General features: G+C 41.2%; 4 protein-coding genes across 4 annotated transcripts in view; 1 reads left to right on the forward strand and 3 right to left on the reverse strand.

Annotated features, from left to right (window-relative positions):
• The window catches only part of LOC125006460 (nuclear factor 7, ovary-like), a 1,183,669-nt gene that overhangs the window by 1,029,778 nt on the left and 133,695 nt on the right, over nucleotides 1-20,196 (reverse strand). The gene's annotated exons all lie outside the window — the stretch shown is intronic.
• Nucleotides 6,678-10,966, forward strand: eif6 (eukaryotic translation initiation factor 6). Its single transcript, XM_047582544.1, has 7 exons — nucleotides 6,678-6,792; nucleotides 7,032-7,168; nucleotides 7,688-7,773; nucleotides 7,996-8,171; nucleotides 9,122-9,298; nucleotides 9,531-9,715; nucleotides 10,563-10,966. Exons 2-7 carry the CDS (start codon nucleotides 7,062-7,064, stop codon nucleotides 10,570-10,572), a joined length of 741 nt encoding a protein of 246 aa, XP_047438500.1. The 5' UTR covers nucleotides 6,678-6,792; nucleotides 7,032-7,061; the 3' UTR covers nucleotides 10,573-10,966.
• On the reverse strand, nucleotides 11,300-17,097 carry map1lc3a (microtubule-associated protein 1 light chain 3 alpha). Its single transcript, XM_047582550.1, has 4 exons — nucleotides 16,919-17,097; nucleotides 14,389-14,444; nucleotides 14,199-14,305; nucleotides 11,300-12,908 (listed from the first exon to the last, which is right to left on the reverse strand). The coding sequence occupies exons 1-4, from the start codon at nucleotides 16,956-16,958 to the stop codon at nucleotides 12,746-12,748; spliced, it is 366 nt and encodes a 121-aa protein (XP_047438506.1). The 5' UTR covers nucleotides 16,959-17,097; the 3' UTR covers nucleotides 11,300-12,745.
• Nucleotides 17,724-19,947, reverse strand: dynlrb1 (dynein, light chain, roadblock-type 1). The gene is made up of 4 exons (XM_047582552.1): nucleotides 19,804-19,947; nucleotides 19,445-19,520; nucleotides 18,535-18,702; nucleotides 17,724-18,086 (listed from the first exon to the last, which is right to left on the reverse strand). Exons 1-4 carry the CDS (start codon nucleotides 19,804-19,806, stop codon nucleotides 18,043-18,045), a joined length of 291 nt encoding a protein of 96 aa, XP_047438508.1. The 5' UTR covers nucleotides 19,807-19,947; the 3' UTR covers nucleotides 17,724-18,042.

Below are 20,196 nucleotides of genomic sequence, written 5' to 3' on the forward strand. Positions count from 1 at the left end.
CAATATACTTTGTCTTTTATTCAACATTCATACGTTACACAACTCAATCGGTTTCGGCTACTGTGGCTAATGCTAATAGCCTATTAGCTTTGAGGAGCTCTGAGGTAAATGAAGTTTATTCAGACTGCGAACTCACTTTACTGTCGTCTCACAAACACAAACACATAAATATAGATCAGGTTCATATATTAGTGACACGTTAACGGGATGAGACACTTTAAAATCAAACACAAATGAATTTAGTAAAATCGAATTAAAATAATCCAGGTATTATCAGGTATTATTTATGTTCCAGACAGCGAACGCATCGTCGTGGTGAAATAAACCAGTCGTACATTTACCGCCTGGTTGTGTTCGGTTTCATCATCAGAGGAAAAGCTGCCAGTGAAATAAAGCGACACCAGCTGCTGCTTCTGTGAATCCTGTCAAACGTCCGCGGGTTTTTCTTTTCTCTTGTCACGAAGGAATGTGAAGCAGAAACAAACCATCTCCGAGCGCCGCCTGTGTGAGTCCGGAGGCTTCGGGTTCGCGTGGCTGAGTCTTCCTTTAACTTGTTGTTGCCTTTAGTTTCTAACCTTCTCTTTTCTTAAAGTAAATTAATACTATGTAGAGGAATAAAAACATATCAGCGGTCTGGACGGACTCTGTAGGGACATTTTATCAGAAATAGCTTTAAGACAAATTCAGTTTCTTCTTAAGGAAAAAACAAAAAGACGTTTTCTGTAAGAACTGTTTGATTTGTTCTGTTTGGTTTTGGGTTTTTTGACTAAATGGGTTGGTTATAAAATCAAAATGAAAAAAATCTTCAGTCTGTTCACTTCTTAACGCAAGATAACACACGTTTGTTTTTCTCATGTGGCTGTTTCTCCTGTAAATAGAACGAGCGACAGAAGCTTTTGAAAAGTTATGTATTTTTATTTCTCTTATTTATTTCAGACTTCATCCTTTGCACACGATGTTTTTCAGACGATGCTTTCGTCGGATGGGCATGTTTACGTTCATGAGATTATTCTATAGAGCCAGTTTTATTTCTGAGAGGTTTCTTATTTATAATGTTTACTGGAACATAGAAGTTTTTTTTTTCTATGTTTGGTTTGTTTGACTGTCTCACGCCAACTATCAACCAATAACACCACGTTCTGTTCAACGAACCGTCAATAAAAGTGAAAACTTCATTGTCTAAGTTGAGTTTTGTTTCACTGAATGAAGAGAAGAGCTACAAGAGCTTCTGTTGCTCACGGTGCTGATCAGAAAGCTAATGAAAAATTAGCATGTTAGCATCATAGACTGTATATAAATATGGACACTTCATCTCACTGATGTTATTTTCCCACGGATACGGGTGGTGCCACGATCTATATATATAATATATATATATATACACACATCTAGATTTATTCTGGAGTCTGGAGCCGAGTGTGAAAATATTCAGCAGCATTTTGTTCCCGTTTGTTCCAGAATCTGTGACGGAGGCTGAAGAGTCTGGACCAGCAGACGGCAGCTTCAATAGAAAGATGCTTTATTCATCCCAAACTGGGAAATTTAATTTTTAAACATAGTTTTATTTCATGAACATCACACATTTGTTGTCTTGATATCTTGGTGATGTGTAAATTATAAGGGGACGACCAGGGGAGCTGTGATCATGTGACAGTGGTGGAGTTTTAGTAAATCTACCAGATGTGCGTCATGTATTTGCCTGGTGGTGTTTTCCTGAAATGTCTCTTCATGGTGAAGACGTTGATCCTCCGTTGATCTGAAATACGTTCGACCACCTGCTCAGAGAAGACGACGCTTCCAGCTCCGTTTTTACTCTCATGGAGATTTAACAGGAGAAAACTTGACTCCTTCATTTTGTCCGAATGGATGATTGAGGCAGGTCACTTTTCTCTGATGGGTCCGTCCAGACATATGATCTGAATATGTTGGCGCCCCCTGGAGGACCGGAGTGTCGACCAGTAGATTTAGATTTAAAACGTTTTGGAAACGTAGTCTTACATGAGGAGGTGCATTCAATGCCCATTTATCCCTTTTATCTGGCACAATCAGGTAAAGAACATCTGGTAGTTTCCTTTAGTTTTTGACGTGACCTGACTTAAAGAATTCTTAAAACTCCCGTATTCATCCGAAGGTTTTCAAAGAGCATCTTTAAAACATCACGACTTCAGTCCCTGCTTTATTTTAAATCCTCGGAGGGTTCCTGAACGCAGCGTCCGGACCAGTTTAGTACCAGTTGGTGCACGAGATCATGAAACACATGTTGTCCACTCTCTTATTTCCCATCATGCACTGGGGCAGCTCTCCTGGCGGGTCTGCAGAAGGAAGACGATAACGATGAGGATAAATATTTGTGTTAAAACTTTATCTGCCTTTCTCATAAAACTAAAAAGATGAAAATGAAATGAACCTTCAGACGCGGCTCTTTGAGTCTCGTCAGACTCTGGATGTTTCTCAGTTTCCTCTTTTCTCTCCTTCGTCTCCTCCTCACGGCTCTGATCTCCTCCCATCGTAGGAAGTAACACCTGGACTGAAACACAGAGGTACACGTCAACGTGCTAGCGACCGTTAGCATAGACTGTATATAAACATGGACGCCACGTCTCCACTTCCTCTCATTGGTCCAAACTGACACCGTTTTCCCGGGGATACAGGAGACGCCATCTTGTGAGTTTGGAGCCAGAGTCTGATCAGTACGTTTAAAAGGGCGGAGCCATGGTATTGATGCTCCGCCCACATTTCCTCCAGACTCACTGGTGTCTTCATTTAATTAACTCCACGCTCTGCTCCGCCTCCACCAGCTACAAGGAGATGGTGGATTAAACACTGAACTTATTTAAAAAACTCGGTTGTTATGGTAACTGATGGTCGCCATCATTAGAAACATCCTGTTTCTATAGCGTCAAATAAACTAACACGAAATTTATCCAGAAAAATGGCACTTGAACTTGCATCAACATCATAATAACTACCTACAATCCTTGAAATAAAATGATTTATTGGTTATTTTAGTTTGGCCCTAGTCCCGCCCACTAACATGAAGGGGGTGGAGCTTATGACCTGTACTGCAGCCGCCGGCCACCAGGGGGAGCTTTACTAGCTTTGGCTTCACTTCAGAGGAGTCCATCTTTATACAGTCAATGTTCTCAATAAAGTCTCAGATTCATGTTCTGAGGTAAAAAAAAAATAAAAGACGTTCAACGTTAACTTGTCTAGAAACATGAACTAAATATTCAAATTCAACAAGTTTCCCTTTACCAGCCTTTCCGATATATTTTTGTCTGTATTTGAGCTCATTTTTCTCAAATTATCTTCCTATTTTTTTAATTAATATCTGTCCAGAAGCTTTAACTCCTCTGATGTTTTATATTTAAGCCCCAGAATCGACTTTTATGTGAGAGCGATCTGAACTTTACTGCCACAGATCTGCGAGCAGATTAATTCCTCCGTGTTTTTCCTGCCTGGCGTTTTCTCGGCGACTCGCTGCGACTGTCTCCGCTCGTCACTGTGAATAAAATGAGTCTGGAGCCGAGTGTGAAAATATTCAGCAGCATTTTGTTCCCGTTTGTTCCAGAATCTGTGAGAGAAACGTCGGAGCTGGAGGCTGATGAGTCTGGACCAGCAGACGTCAGGTTCACAACCACAGCTTCAACTGGTCCACTTTAATCATCATTATTATTATTATGCAACATCATTATATCGACTATTTTATGAGTCGCCCGTGAATCCTGTGTGAAAACACTGGATCTAACTTTTAACCTTCCAGCAGAGATGGTTCATTCATGAGCGTCTCGTTCTGCATTCAGGTCGTCTCCGTCTTAGCAGCACAGATCACAGCTGGAGACAAAGCCGGGATAAAAATAGAAAGGTTTTGTTTTGACTCCTCGGCCTCTTCGCTTCAGAACAAGACTGGTTTGATTCCTGCCTGATTCCTGCTGCACCGGCCTTATACGGCTCCACGGTCCATGAAAAACACAACGAGACGCACAAAACGAGCACAAACGCGCTGAAAACCAGCAGAAAAAAGGCACAAAATGGCCGTAAGGACAAACACCGGAGACTCGTCACCTTTGTCCTCAGTGTTTATTTGATTGTTTAACCACCAGGAAATAATTAACTGCACTTTAATTAGTCTGTATCTTCATCAGTGATTTTCCTCCTCATCTTATTTTATCTTTTATATTTTAGTCTGTGTCTGTTTCCTCATCTGCATCTTTTAGTCTGAAGTTGTTTTGAGTCTCATAAGCATTTAAATTTATTTTGTTTTTCGTCTCTGTGGTTATTTTGTGTCTTGTTTTGTATTTTTGCGTCTCATTCCAGTCTTTTTGTGTTTCTTTGAGGGTGTTTTTCATCCACTCATGGTCATTTTATTCCATTTCTAATACTTTGCAAGGATTGTTTTGAGGCTTTTGCTGTAATTCTGTGTCTCTCACTGTTTCTCCTTCCTGTTGTTTTTGGTCTTTGTCGCTGTGTTGTGTCTCATTGTATATTTTTTTTGTCCTGTTTTGTGTTTTTTGTCTCATTCCAGTCATTGTTTTTATCTTTTTGCAGTAATTTTATTTAATTTAGTCTTTAACGTTAATAGTTTGCACGTGTTTTCTGATTGTTTTGTGTAATTGTGCGTCTCCTTGTAGTTAAAATGTTCATGTACTGTGATAATTATATTCTCTGGTGGTTGTCTTATACCTCCCTCTGGTTTTCTGGGGCCTTTTTCATGGTGTGTCTCTGTTTTATTTTGATATTTATTGACATTTTATCTGTTAAATAAATACAAACAACACAGCTGAAGGCTCCAAGTGCAGTGACAGAGACATAGGATTTGGATTAATGATGAATAATATAATAAATGATGAGCCCTAATATAAAGTCCATACAGCAGATAACAGGTTTTTATTATTATTATTATTATTATTATTATTATTTTTTTTTTATTTGTGTTTTTTTTTGGCCAAAAAAAGAATACATATTGACCTTTAGAGGATTAAAAACTAAACAAAAAATAATTATTATTTTATATGTATAGTTCAGGTTGAGGTAACTTTAAAATATTGAGTCTTTATAAGTGGAAAACAGATATTAATTTATAACACTTTTACAGCAGTTGTTAGGATTTAGAAAGAGGACATTTTTGACAAATGCGTTAAAATCTCTTTAAATAAATGTAATCCCACCTAAATGAACTATTTAATGTGAATAAATAAAGTGTATTTATTATTAAAACGGTTTCCCGTGTTTACTCTGTAACACGTGGGTCTAAGGCGACATGTTTCCAGGCGGTAGAGGAAAACTGAGAGAACTGGGAGGTGAAGTTAATCTTATCCCACCTAGCGGAGCCTCAGAGCCTCAGAGACCGGGTCGTCTTCGTCTCCTCCGTCTCTCCGGGTCCGGTTAGTTTCCGGTGTTTCCGGGCAGAGAATCCGCGGCGACGTCACCGGAGCGGACGATCACAAAGATCCTGAAATATGAGGTGAGCTCTCACTCTGGACGTTTCTTTCAGGTTGTTTGTTTCCCATCTCCTTGTGGTCATTGTTTCTCTCTGTTGTGCTTATTGTGTCTACCACACTGAGTTTGTGCTAAATTAAACTAGAACTAAATGGTTTATTTACAGTGCGACACTAAACAGAAATGAACTCATAAGATAAATGAAACAGTTTTTACTCAGCAGCTATCAACAGTTTTTGCATTCATATTTGTTGTTCCTTTGACCGCTTAGCATCGTGGCAAATTAAGTAAATTATTTATTATTAACGTTAAAGAGAAATCTGTAACGACACCTTGGTTTGAATTCACTGGTGGTAGAAAAAAAACAAAAAGCAGAAGTTGAATATGAGGACGGAGTGATGCCTCTTCATTATCTTCGCTGCTCTTTGTCTCCTCCTTCCCGCCCCTCCTGGGGTGACGTCACGCAGCGAGCTAATGAAAGTGTCAACAAACAAGTACGTCACGCGATTGGTGAGAGTGATTGGCCGAGAGCGTCGAGGCGGTTGCTATGCAATGGTTGCTATGCAGGTTGTTAGGGGAAGACTTTCTCCTCGTTGCTCAAACATCTGGGACAAAATGTGCTTAATATTCTTAAAATATAAACTACCAAGGTATAAGTTAATGAGGTGCATTATTTTTACATTATTTATTCAAGTGTGTCAAAATATAATTACTCGACATTAATGGTACGAAGAAAAATGTTTTGGGGGAATTAGACCAACGTCTGTTCTTTTCACATTTAATTTTTAGATGAATTGAAAATGACAAAACATCAGCATCCTAGCGTGTATTTTATTTATTTATCTATTTATTTATCATAAATCACCAAACACACATTATTGTCGTAAATAAATTTGTCGTGTAACCGCTGTATATTTTCTATATTAAAATGTATTAATAATATTTTTACTACTTTTATATATCGTTTTAAACAATAAATAAATTAAACGCTACATTTCTTGATTGTTTTTTAATCGTAATAATTTACGCCTAATATCCCTAAATAAATCAAATGTTCTTCTCAAACGCTGATGCAGAAATGCAGAGACGAAATATCAGACAACATAAATATAAAAAATAGATTATTTATTTTTTACGTGAGTCCGTCTGAGCAAGTATTCAAACGATTTAACGTTGGTATTTCATATTATTATTATTATTATTATTTATTTATTTTAATCTTTTTTTTTTTTAAGCATATGACTTGGGTTCCACGGCTTCCGTTGCGTCTTACGTCACGGCGTTAAACCCGGAAGACAGCACGTGTGGTGGAGAGAATCTCCACCTGCTTGAGGCCTCGAGAGATTTTTTCAGGTAATTTAACCACGTTTCTCTGGACTCACGGGGTTTTTTGTGAAACCGACTTCTCCGCGTTTCTAGTGGAGACTGTTATTTGATTTAAAACCGTTAATCTGCCTCTTTTATTCCTTCCTGTCAGCTAAGTGGTTAACTTTTTCCCAAACTAGTTAGCATGTCGGCTAGCTCCGCTCCGGCCGTTGCTAAGGAATGTGACTTCTTCTTCATTTGTTTTTAAACCGTCCTCTCTTTCTCAGGATCAGCAGTGAAGCCTCGTGTCCTCCGTCATGGCCGTGAGAGCATCATTTGAGAAGAACAACGAGATCGGCTGCTTCGCCAAACTCACCAACACGTACTGTCTGGTGGCGATCGGCGGCTCGGAGAATTTCTACAGGTCAGCCTCAAGATTTTATCACTCCAACGTGTGATTCAGCATCTAATTTATTCTGGGACCCGTGTGAACTCATTCCTTTGGTTAGTGTGAATCCGCAGTGGTTCCGTTAAAGACCAAGTTAACCCACTGACCAGGAGAGAACTCATTCATTCATCCACTGGTAGAAATGAACCTGAATACGTGACGTCTGTTCATTAGTGACGAGACTTTTAACAGATATTAAAGGTATTAAAGGTGTGTGAATAGTAAACTCAGGGCTTTTTGTCCCTTAGTCTGAAGTCTCAGCGCTGAAACAACACATATTGTCTGTGTACAAAATAAAAAACCTAAACGTGGGTAACTGTCGTGTGATTTGTGAAAAGCTGGACTTTCCTTTCCAAAAGTGTAAAGATCCTGAGCTGAAGGAGAGAAAACATCCTCCTGACCACATGGTGGTTACTCACACTCAGACTGAGCTCAGTCTCCAGCTGTGGCTGAGACACATTTTAATGGATTAACACCGTGTTTGTGTATGTGCAGCGTGTTTGAAGGGGAACTGTCAGAAACCATCCCGGTGGTTCACGCTTCCATCGCCGGCTGTCGCATCATCGGGAGGATGTGTGTGGGTGAGTAGAGCTTCTTCCTCCTCCTCCTTTAAAATTAATCTCCCAGTTATTAGAGAAATTGTTGCAGATGAAGTGAAACCAGCTGATTTGAGTCCTGCTGTGAATCTAATCTCTGGTGTTCAGCTTTAGTTTCTAATAACTGAGGGAGCTGTGCTTGGTTTTCGGTTAGAATACATTGACTCGTGTTCCTAATGAAGTGGCCGTCTGTGCCCTGACCTCCAGGAAACCGTCATGGCCTCCTGGTGCCCAACAACACCACGGACCAGGAGCTGCAGCACGTCAGGAACTCTCTGCCCGACACCGTGAGGATCCAGAGGGTGGAGGAGAGGCTGTCGGCCCTGGGCAACGTCATCGCCTGCAACGACTACGTCGCTCTGGTCCATCCCGACCTGGACCGGGTGAGACCCCACCAGCCAACACACACCTCCTCCTCCTGCTCCTGCTCCTCCTCCTCCTCCTCCTCCTCCTCCTCCTCCTCTTTGATCCTCATCCTCCTCCTCCTCCTCCTCTTTGTTCCTCCTCCTCCTCCTCTTCCTCCTCCTCCTCCTCCTCCTCCTCCTCTTCCTCCTCCTCCTCCTCTTTGTTCCTCCTCTTCCTCCTCCTCCTTCTCTTTGTTCCTCCTCCTCCTCTTCCTCCTCCTCCTCCTCCTCCTCCTGCTCCTCTTTGTTCTTCCTCCTGCTCCTCCTCATCCTCCTCCTGCTCCTCCTCCTCCTCCTCCTCCTCTTTGTTCCTCCTCCTCCTACTCCTCTTTGTTCCTCTTCCTCCTCCTCCTCCTCCTGCTCCTCCTCCTCTTTGTTCTTCCTCCTCCTCCTCTTTGTTCCTCCTCCTCTTTGTTCCTCTTTGTTCCTACTCCTCCTCCTCTTCCTCTTCCTCCTCCTCTCCTCTTTGTTCCTACTCCTCCTCCTCATCCTCCTCCTCTTTGTTCCTACTCCTCCTCCTCTTCCTCCTCTTCCTCCTCCTCCTCCTCCTGCTCCTCCTGCTCCTCCTCCTCCTCCTCTTTGTTCCTCCTCCTCCTCTTTGTTCCTCCTCCTCTTCCTCCTCCTCCTCCTCATCCTCCTCCTCTTTGTTCCTCCTCCTCTTCCTCCTCCTCCTCCTCATCCTCCTCCTCTTTGTTCCTCCTCCTCCTCTTTGTTCCTCCTCCTCTTCCTCCTCCTCCTCCTCTTTGTTCCTCCTCCTCCTCCTCTTTGTTCCTCCTCCTCTTCCTCCTCCTCCTCCTCATCCTCCTCCTCTTCCTCATCCTCCTCCTCTTTGTTCCTCCTCTTTGTTCCTCCTCCTCCTCCTCTTTGTTCCTCTTCCTCCTCCTCTTCCTCCTGCTCCTCCTCCTCTGACCGCCTCCTCCTCCCCCCAGGAGACGGAGGAGATCCTGGCCGACACCCTGAAGGTGGAGGTTTTCCGTCAGACTGTAGCGGAGCAGGTCCTGGTCGGCTCGTACTGCGCCTTCAGTAACCAGGGCGGCCTCGTCCACCCCAAGACGTCCATAGAGGACCAGGACGAGCTGTCGTCTCTGCTGCAGGTCCCTCTGGTGGTGAGTGGACATTTCACTGTGACTCTAAACTTCTTCTGACCATCAACATCTCATTATTTATAGTATTTGACTTCCCTCTAAAATAAATTATTAGAGAAAATAGTTTCATTCATGTTCACGCACATAGGGAGCAGTGAAGACGAAGTGGCTAATGCTAAATGCTAACTTCCCGTCCAGTCTCTCGCTCCCTAAAGATGAAGTGGCTAATGCTAAATGCTAACTTCCTGTCCAGGCGGGCACGGTGAACCGGGGCAGCGAGGTGGTCTCTGCGGGGATGGTGGTCAACGACTGGTGCGCGTTCTGCGGCCTGGACACGACCAGCACCGAGCTGTCCGTCATCGAGAGCGTGTTCAGGCTCAGCGACGCCGCCCAACCATCGGCCATCGCCACCGCCATGAGGGACTCCCTCATAGACAGGTAGGAGGGGGAGGGGCTTATAGACAGGTAGGGGGAGGGGCTCATAGACAGGTAGGGGAGGAAGGGGAGGGGCTCGTAGACGAGGAGGGGGAGGAGCTCATAGACAGGTAGGGGGGGAGGGGGAGGAGCTCATAGACAGGTAAGGGAGGAGGGGGAGGAGCTCATAGACAGGTAGGTGGAGGGGCTCATAGACAGGTGGGAGGGGGAGGGGCTTATGCTGGGGAGGGGGAGGGGCTTAAAGACAGGTGGGAGGGGGAGGGGCTCATAGACAGGTAGGTGGAGGAGGGGGAGGGGCTAATAGACAGGTAGGGGGAGGAGGGGGGGGGGCTGTGAATTAATCGATGTTGCTATGAATTAATATTAAACAGTTCATGAGCTCGTTACTAATGTTTATGTTTGAACGAACCTTTAATAAAAGTATGAACTGATGTTTCATCGTGTGCAGTTGTTACAGAGTGAAATAGTAAAATAAATAGAGTAAAATAAATCCACTCCTCAAACAAACTGTCAGAGCTGGAAGAAGAAGAACTAGGAAATAAACCAGGTTATCTTTAAAAATAATAAATAATATCTGTGGTGTTTAAATGACTTCATGAAACTTTCCTTAACTTTCTGCTCGTTAGCCTAGCTTAGTAGCCTAGCTCGTTAGCCTAGCTTAGTAGCCTAGCTCGTTAGCCTAGCTCGTTGCTTCAGCTTCTGGTCAAGTGGAGATGATCTGAGTAGTAAATGAATCTTTATTAGAGTTAATTAAGCCTTTAAACATATTGATGAACAGACTTTCACAGCTGTTGGTTTATTTATTGGACGTGAACATGATGATTTGATGTGATTGTCTGTTTGTCACCAGCATGGCCTAGAAGACTCCTCCTCACGTTTCATCACGCCGTCGCCGTCTGCACTTAGTTTCATCTTTTAATAAAACGTGTCCGGGAGGGATTCATAAAACCAGGAGGGATCAGCTCCAGACTCGCTGGACTCCACCTGCCTCCGTTTACTTTAAGCCCGGTTTCTCTGCGCTCGTCTGTCGGTGAACGTCGGGATCTAAAAGATGAAGACGCTTCATGTTTGAGCTCTGGAACCAGAAAACCGACGAAGACGACGATGCAGCGACTTCACCACCTTTAATCTGGACGTTTGTGGCGTTGAAGCAGAGATGGATGTTTTTCTTTTGTTTTTCCTCAGATGAAACGAACTGATGATATTTCTTAACGAACGTCTGTCTTTGTAAAATAAAGTTAATCAACCTCTTTTTATCCGTTTCATCTGTTTCTTCTTGTGAGATTAGCTGTAAATAACCATAAGCCCCGCCTCCTCCATCTTAGTGGGCGGGGCTTGGTTCAGGTTTTTCATGTGATCAGTTTTATTCTTAAAACCCTTTGTGTGATTTTAACAGATTAAACTGACATTAAAATATGTTCTTCTCAGTAATAATTAAAAACAACATATTTGATATTTTTAAATTATAAATGTTAAAGTTAAAAATGTACCAGTTGGTTGATAATATCATTCAGTTCAATGTATGAATTATCTGAATTAAAAATATTTGTGTGAATTTTAAAAATAAAACAATAACAAACGAGTGGATTTTCTTTTTAAAGGCAACTTTTCTTTATTTCTTCATTTATTGGCAAATGCTTTGAATGTCGCCGTAGCAACGCGTCTATGTACACCCTCCATATAGTGACGACATCAGAAGCCTAAAAAGAAACACACTCGGTAATACAGCTCGATTATAGGATTTAGTTTCTTCTCTTTCATCTAAAACATCTAAAAAGTCTTTTTTTTTTCTTCTCTGAATGAAAACAAATACAATTATATCCGTAAAATCAATATACATTTATAAAAAGGAAGAAAACAAAAAGAAACATGCGAGGTTCGTAGTGCACCACAACCTTCGTCTATAAACTGATTAAAGGCCGACAGAAGAGGAGCGGATAGAAAAAGAAGACTGGTTGCTATAGATACAGTAATTCCTAATATTAATATTAACTGGTGTGCAAACGAAGCTCATTCATTTCCTACGTTAAATACACTGATGCTGAACTCTATGCTACTGTAGTGTCTGGTGATATTACAGGTTAAAGCGGGGGCGTCGCTCCAGCTACAGGTCAAAGGTCAAATTAAACAACCCCCCCCGGTCTCCTGCAGGAACAGAGTGGAGCTACTTCACCTCGTTAGACATTAACATGGTGGGTATCAGTGTGTGTTGTGTGGGGGGGGGGGGGGGGGGGGGGGGGGGGTATTGCACATGTGAAAGTGACTGTAAGTAGAATCACAGTGACTCTGGGGCCTGATTGTCAGCAACAAGGAGCTGAAGGAGCAGGAGGAGCAGGAGGAGGCTGGGGGGGGGGGGGTTTGAGCCTCAGACTGAAGGAGGCTGAGGGAGGGGGGGGAGGGGGGGTTGGGGGGGGGCAGTGGGTTGAGCCTCGGGCCGGTGACGATAAACGTACGATATTAAAAGAAACGTCTGGAAGCTGCGACGCTGCGTTTACTTCAAGTTTAGCTCGTTTAAATACACGTACTCTGGTCTGCCACTTCATTAGGTACGCTAACCAACAGTGAAAACATTTTACTTGCATGATGCTCTTAATGCTAATGTGTGTGTAGTGTTACTAGAGATGCACACACACACCTGACAAAACATTAGGTACAGCAGTGAAACATCTTCATGAAGGTTCATGTGTTCATTTGTTTGTAGATCATCATCTGGATCCAGTTCAATCCGACACTGTTTGAACATTTTCCACATTAGAATGCATTCAGTAGTGTACCTAATGTTTTGGCGGGATGGGATCAGTGGGTGTGAAAGAACGGAATAAAATAAAATAAAATAAAATCAAATAAAATCAAATAAAAAGGTCGAGAGCTGGAGTCGGAGGCGGGACGTCCTCTGCAGCTCGTGATGCGTTTACTGACCAAAGAGGAGACGACACTGGACCAAGAGAGGACACGGACACGTGGGACCTGGTGGGTGAGGAGTCCCCCCCCCCCCCCCCTCTCTCTACACCTGGAGACCCCCCTCCGTCCTCCCTAGCAGCCGAAGGTCTCCTGCGAGGCGTAGACCATGTAGAGGAAGCCGTCCTCGTCCCTCTCCTGCTCGTAGATCTCAGAGATGGGGGTGGACACGGAGACCATGCTGTGCTGGTTGACCAGCAGGAAGAAGGCCTGGGTGGGGTTCAGCTGCAGCCGGCGCCTGGGAGGGAGAGAGGCTGGTTACCAATGCTACTGTTTCCATAACGACCGTTACTGTTCCCATAACGACCGTTACTGTTTCCATAACGACCGTTGCTGTTTTAGTTACAACCGTTACTGTTTCCATAACAACTGTTACTGTTATAGTTACAAATGTTACTGTTCTAGTTACAACTGTTACTGTTTCCATTACAACTGTTACTGTTATAGTTACAAATGATACTGTTCTAGTTACAAATGTCACTGTTTCCATAACAACTGTTACTGTTTCCATAACAACCGTTACTGTTTCCATAACAACCCTTACTGTTATAGTTACAAATGATACTGTTCTAGTTACAACCGTTACTATTTTAGTTACAACTGTTACTGTTTTAGTTACAAATGTTACTGTTCTAGTTACAATTTTTATAGTTTTACTTGTTATAGTTATAATTTTTATTATTTTAGTTATTACTGTTATTGTTTTAGTTGTGTTTGTTATTATTTCATTATTTTGAACCTTACAAGCTGTTCTTTCCTTTCTGGCTTGTTGCACTTAGGAACTTTTGGACATCAACAACTCCCCCTGCCTGATGCATGATGTCCTCCCCCTGTCCTCTCTCTGTCCTAATGTCCTCCCCCTGTCCTCCCCCTGTCCTCCCTCTGTCCTCCCCCTGTCCTCCCCCTGTCCTATTGTCCTCCCCCTGTCCTCCCCCTGTCCTCCCCCTGTCCTATTGTCCTCCCCCCGTCCTCCTCTCCCATGTTTTGGGACAGTGAAGGTAGAGTCAGATTCAGAGGCAGCAGGAAGTGAAAACAGGGATTAAATAAAGTTCAGTTCTTGTATATTTTGTGTCTTATGCTCATTGGAGCGTTTTAAGATGATAAAAGTTAAGAAAAGGCCAGAAATGTACAAACTGCTTTAACCGTCCGACATCTGTCTGAGGATCAAACCGAAAGAATCAGACTCGTCTTTTAGTTGTGTTGTGTTTGGGCTCATTTCTAACTTTCTCTCTCATGTTTCACCTCCTCCTCATCCTCCAGTTTTTCCCCGGCAGCTTTTACAGATCTACGACTCCACAGCAAGCGTCTGGAGTCTGATCGATCTGCAGCAAATTAACTTCTACAGCTGAGTCACAGCTTTAAATAAATCAGGTTTCTCCAGCGTTTCTTCCTGCTCGGCTTTTAAAGCCGGTGATAATAATCAACAGGATATATAATATTATCTCAGCCTCTGTGAAGGAGCTGCAGATATTCCTCTACATACCACCCACTGAACCTGACCCAGGCTGAGTGCTGGGTTTTCGTTTACCTGATGATTTTGACCAGCTCACTCATGTTGACGTGGTCGGGCACCAGAAACTTGGTCTTGTCCAGAACAGGAAGCTGCTTCTCTCCCTTGTACCTTTCTATGATCACCTGCAGACACAGAACAGAACAGAGTGAGGATCCTGGTCCTCGCCGTGATGTGTTCAGGGTCCCGATGTGAACTGGGATCTTACAGGGATCTTGTTGGGGTGCTGCTCACGGATCTGCTGGACCTCTTTGCATCGGTCGGCTGTGGACGAAGAGACGGAAAACGTCAAGAAACAATGAAAAAGACTTTAAGACTTCAGCATGAAAACCAGACGTAAATGAACCACGTCCCTGTTATTATCTTATGTTATTATTTCAGTGTTTATTTGATTTATATATCAGTGTTGTTATGATTACTACTATTTTAATATACTGATGACTTTACTATTATTTGATTGTATCATATTATTGACATTCTTTGTCTTATTTATTTTCTTATTGTGTCATTTTCACACTATTGTTATTTGTTACTTCTATTACTGATATTTTATTTATTTTATATCACTGACTTTATTAAATATTTTATTACTGTTATCTTGTTTATTTACTACATACATATAAAAAACATAACTATTCTCTGACTTTATTATTTCATCAGTCACAGTGAATTAATTACGCCTGATCTCTTCTACAGCAAAGGTCTAATTTAACAGTTTTATTTGTTCATTTCAGAAGAAGAAATGTTTACATTTTATGTTTTATGGTGTTTAAATCTAACACAGTTCTTGTTTTGGTCCCTCAGACTAAATGTTTTTAGTCAAAATTAATTACCACGATATCTAATTTTCAATGATTTTACTTTATTTGTGGGTTAATTATTGAAATTATATGATCAAATCTTTTAATCTGTTGACTTTTAGTTTTTAATTAATTTAAATAACTTCACTTGTAATAAAACAAACATGTATTTTAATATTTACAGTGTTTCCTCTTAGAGCTTGTTGTAGATTTCTTTTCATTTCGATGTGGAACAAATTTCTCTGTTTGCATTTTCACAGTCCTGCGTGTAATTTGAGTTTGAACTCGTTTCCTCTCGTTCAGTATCAGCTTTGAGCTTTGCTGGTTTTTACCACCTCGTCATCTCATTTACACACACACACACACTAACCGCTTAAAAATATCCTGCTGCTCTATTTCAGAGGAACCTCAGGGTCAAAGCTCAGGTGGCAAACAGGAAAACGACTCCTTTGTTTGGGTTTCAACATGAGCTACAGGTCGACGCCAGCGGCTACGATCAACAGTATGTTTACACATTAATACTCCTCATTAATAAACAGTATGTTTACACATTAACACACTCCTCATTAATAAACAGTATGTACACACACTAACACACTCCTCATTAATAAACAGTATGTACACACATTAATACACTTTATTCATTTGGTTAAATTACCACTAAACCGTAACTTTAACTTCCACCATAAAACTTTTATTCCAACGTTTTTATGTGTCACTGTTATTATACGATGTTACTGAGAATTTGAATGATTTGCCAGATAAAAATAATCTACCGCTGTATTTAAATCTAAATAGTGTTTAACTCATTTATAGCTGCCTCTTGAAATAATACACAAAGTAATAATAGATAAAATATGAATAAAAAATTCCAGTAACAATTTTTTAAAAACGTAAAATAAAAATATTGCTAGAATAAAAAATATAAAAAGTGATATTGTTCATTTAAAAAAATAAAAATTAATATAAAAAATAGGATTGGTTTTATCTCGAATAATAAATGTCATGATATCAAATATTTAAAAAAAAAAAAAAGATAAAATAAGTATTATTAAAAAAACGCGTCAGTGATATAAAAGTAAAACCAGCAATAGAAATAAAAAGAAAAAGTAATGACAGAACTAATAAAATGTCAGTCATATAAAATAAAATAGAAGTAATATTCTTAATATAAAATTATATTAAATCAAATATACAGATAAACAGTAACACACCTGGATCACATGGTCATGACTGTTGTGTTTATGTTGTGTAATAACAGTTTAAAGGAGGCTGATGGGGACTGACCGGCTCCTCCCCGCCCGGGACCGGGGGCCGGCTCCTCCCCGCCCGGGACCGGGGGCCGGCTCCTCCCCGCCCGGGACGGGGGGGCGGCTCTTCCCCGCCCGGGACGGGGGGGCCGGCTCCGGCATCAAATTACAACATCAATCAGCCAACACGTGTACGGGGATAATGTGTCAACACATGTTGTTTTCCTCCCAGAAACACGAACTGATTACACACTTAGCTGCTAGCTGCTAACTTAGCTTAGCTTAGCCGGCGGCGTTAAAGCTGGTCAACAAGGGCCGTGTTAGCTCCGCGGCTAGCCCGGCTAATGTGACCCAGATGATGAACCCGGATAACCCAGACGACAATGTCGATGTCATTTGATTAAACAGATGAGACACGTTGCTCCTGGCGTTTATTTCCCACCGTAGAAACATACTGCCATACCAGACGGCCGGAGCTTTTTGTCCCGTGCTGCTAACATTAGTAACGGCTACAATAACAACACCAGACACTTGTCAACAGACGGGCGGAGCTAGGCGGCTAACAGGCGGCTAACAGGCGGCTAGCTGGATGCTAGCTGGATGCTAGCTAGAGGCTAACGGTCCCGCTAGCTGCTCCTCCGCTCGGGTAACAACCAGCTAAACAACCGTCGGCCCGGGGGTTTCTTACCGAATGTCCTCCTCTGCTTGAAGGGCCTGTCGGAAGGCATGGCTGTCTTTATGCGTTCTGACAGGATCGTATAATAGTCGGTGTTGCTGGGTCTCGGCAGAGAAACTGGAGGTTCGGGGATGTGAGTTCGTCTCTCGGGTCCGTCTGAGGCTCCGACGGCTCCGGACAAACAAAGCCACTAAAGCAGCGCTGACGTCACCCGCTGCCTTAAAGGGGACGTGCGCCTTTTTTTCACTGAGCTTATTTACAGTATATTTATGTGTTTATTATATAGAGGACATGTATTTTATATTATATTAATTGCATTTATTTGTCTTAGATTAATAACTTTTATTCATGTTTGTTACGTTAATGTATTTATTATTAAATTATTATTGATTAGTTTATACTAATCAATAAAGACCTTTGTTTTATTTGTTTGGTGTTACTGGGATTTATATTTTTCTACATTAATTGCATCGTATTTGACATATGTTTGTATCATTTTATATAAATTACATTTATTGTTATATTGACATTTGAATTCTTCTTTAATTTTATATTAGTGACATTACTTTTGATTCATTCATTTTATATTAGTGACATTTTTCATTACATGACAGAAAATTATTTTTATTTATATTGTATATTTTAAATAACTGACATTACTTTTATTTTAATAAATATTTCTGAGATTATTTGGATTTTATTTAAATGTCTTTACATATTATTATTTATGTTTAATGTATTTTATGAGAGCAAATATAGAAGAATTCCACAATGTGGATCACCTCCCCAAGTCACCAAGCACACACACAACAAACGGTCCATTTTTGACTTTTTTTAATTTCTTAATTCGTTACAAATAACTAGCAGAAACGTCGTAGGTCGTAGTGTGGTTCACCACTCACCGCTGAAATACTGCACCTCAAAACAATAAATAACAAGTTCTCCGTGGAGATAGAACCGAGTGAAACAAAGCTGAAGGCGTTCAGAGAGACTTGAGTGGAATGATAAAACATGTTCGTCTGCCTTCACCCTGGAGTAACTTCCCGGTGCAGCGAAGCGCAATGAAAGGTTTTGATTTAGCAACAAGAAAATAAAAGATAAATGGACGAACAAAGAGGAGGAAGGAGTTGGGTCCTTCAGTCAGAGGGGTTCTGAATGACGATCAGGAAATAGTCCTTATCTGTGGAGGGAAAGAAAGGCAAAATGAATTTAATTGTTTCATCCCCATGTAAAAAAATAAATAAATAAATAAAAAAAGCATTATCTTAATCAGGAAAAAAGCTCCCAAACATCAACGTCATATTTGCAAAAAAAAATTATCAGATTTCTATCAAACGACTCAGAGGTTTGTGTTTCCAAGTGAAATTATCTGTAGCTGCTGTTGAAAAGCCACCTTTACTGGCAGCATGTGACCGTTTTACTAGACTTTCCACTCTGGATTAGCCATAACACACTTTTCCAAAACCATCAGAACAACCAAAGTTCAGCTCCTCTGTTTTCCAGTTCAAGTTATTTTCAGCTTATGCAGGGAAACAAAACTCACAAGAGAATGTAGTGAAAAACTAAAAGCTACGATAGGAAACAACTCATTTTTATAACTTTAGAGATTCGTCCCAGCTCCCTCTCACCTGGAGCGATCATGATCTCGTTCTTCTTGGACCGGATTCGGAGGAACGTCAGGTCGTTCTGGGGGTCGATGTCTCGGATGGTGCTTCTGGCCTTCATCACCAGCTGGTGGATCAGACCTGAGTACTGCACCGTGCTGGAGTTGTCCAGAGTCGTCTTGATGGGGATTCCTGAGAGGAACAAACACAGGAACAGAGAAAGTAAAGAGGAGGATTAAACACGAGTCCATGTGTCCAGACGTGTTTCCATCAATGATGAGACTCAGGTCCTGGTTTAGTTCCTGGTTAAATCAGGGATTTGTCTCATGTTTGTGTTGAAGTGTGTGATGACAACAGATGAAAGGAGCTTTGTGAGGAGCTCAGAAAAAGAGTTGTTGTTGCTCATCAGGCTGGAAAAGGTTCCACAACCATCTGTAAAGAGTCTGGAAGCCACAAATAATCCACAGAGAGTCAGACAGATTGAAGACGACTGTTCCCCTCCACAGGAGTGGTCCACCAACAAACATCACTCCATCATAGTGGGAGAGGAACCAGAGGAACCCAGGGGAACTTCTAAGCAGAACTGAAACACTTCTGTTCTGAGGAATGAGATCCAATTCCTCCGACACTGATCAGCTGTTACCACAAACATTTAGGTTCAAGGACTCACAGACTCACACACTGGACACAAGGACTCACTCAGATGTGACATTGGTTTCTAAGGTTTCTATTCTATTTCTATTCCATGTGTTTGACTGGGTTTTCTTTGTCTAATTTTTTTTTTTTTTAATGAAAATATGTTTATTTTATACACATCTTGACCACACTGTAGTCGGTTTATTGCCTGCAGATTGTTTTTATCAGTTTACTGTACATGTGTGGAGTCCCCGACAGTAAATAAACATTATAATAAAATTAGTGGAAGTGTTTTTACCTTCTGAATTAACGATGATGATTCCCTGAACTCCTTTCTGGCTCTGGATCCTCTTCAGCGTTTCCTCCACTTCAGCCTGAGATACAGAGGAAAATTAACACCATTAAATAAACTAATATATAAAATTAAACGCCCTAAGAAATAATAAAACACATGACATTAGTCGCAACTAGCTGCCAACACCGATAAATAAAACCTGGAAGAATAAAGTGACAACGCCCGACTAGCATTAGCAACCTAGCCTCGGTTAGCAACTTACTAGAAAGTAGCGTCATTTAAAAGTGTAACTTTGCAAAAAGTGACGACGGAAATGTATAATTATTTGATTAAATATATGTCGAGGAGTAAGTCCGTCCTACCATTTTAGACGTGTGAGGATAAATCCGTATTTAACTTCAATCTGAGCGCTAATGAGCTAACACAGCTAACAGGTCTGTTTGTTGTTGCTGGGCGTAGGAGAAGAAGAAGGCAACTTCCGGGTCACCTGACCTCAGAATATAACTTCCGGGTCAACTCTAAATAAACGCGTGAACACACAAATAAGAGTCTGATCTCATGTCAGTCGGTGAATTGCTTCAGTTTGTTTTGTCCTGAGACGCATCTTTACCCTTATTTCTTTGTAAATATTAATTTAGTCTCAAATGTATAAGTGTTTTTTAGAGTTAGACAGATTAATCATCCATAAATTCTTAAATTCTATTTTTTATTTTAACTTGTTATTCTATTTTATATTTCCTATTCTATATTTATAT

This window comes from Mugil cephalus, chromosome 4, assembly GCF_022458985.1.
Source record: "Mugil cephalus isolate CIBA_MC_2020 chromosome 4, CIBA_Mcephalus_1.1, whole genome shotgun sequence".
NCBI classification, from domain to species: domain Eukaryota; kingdom Metazoa; phylum Chordata; class Actinopteri; order Mugiliformes; family Mugilidae; genus Mugil; species Mugil cephalus.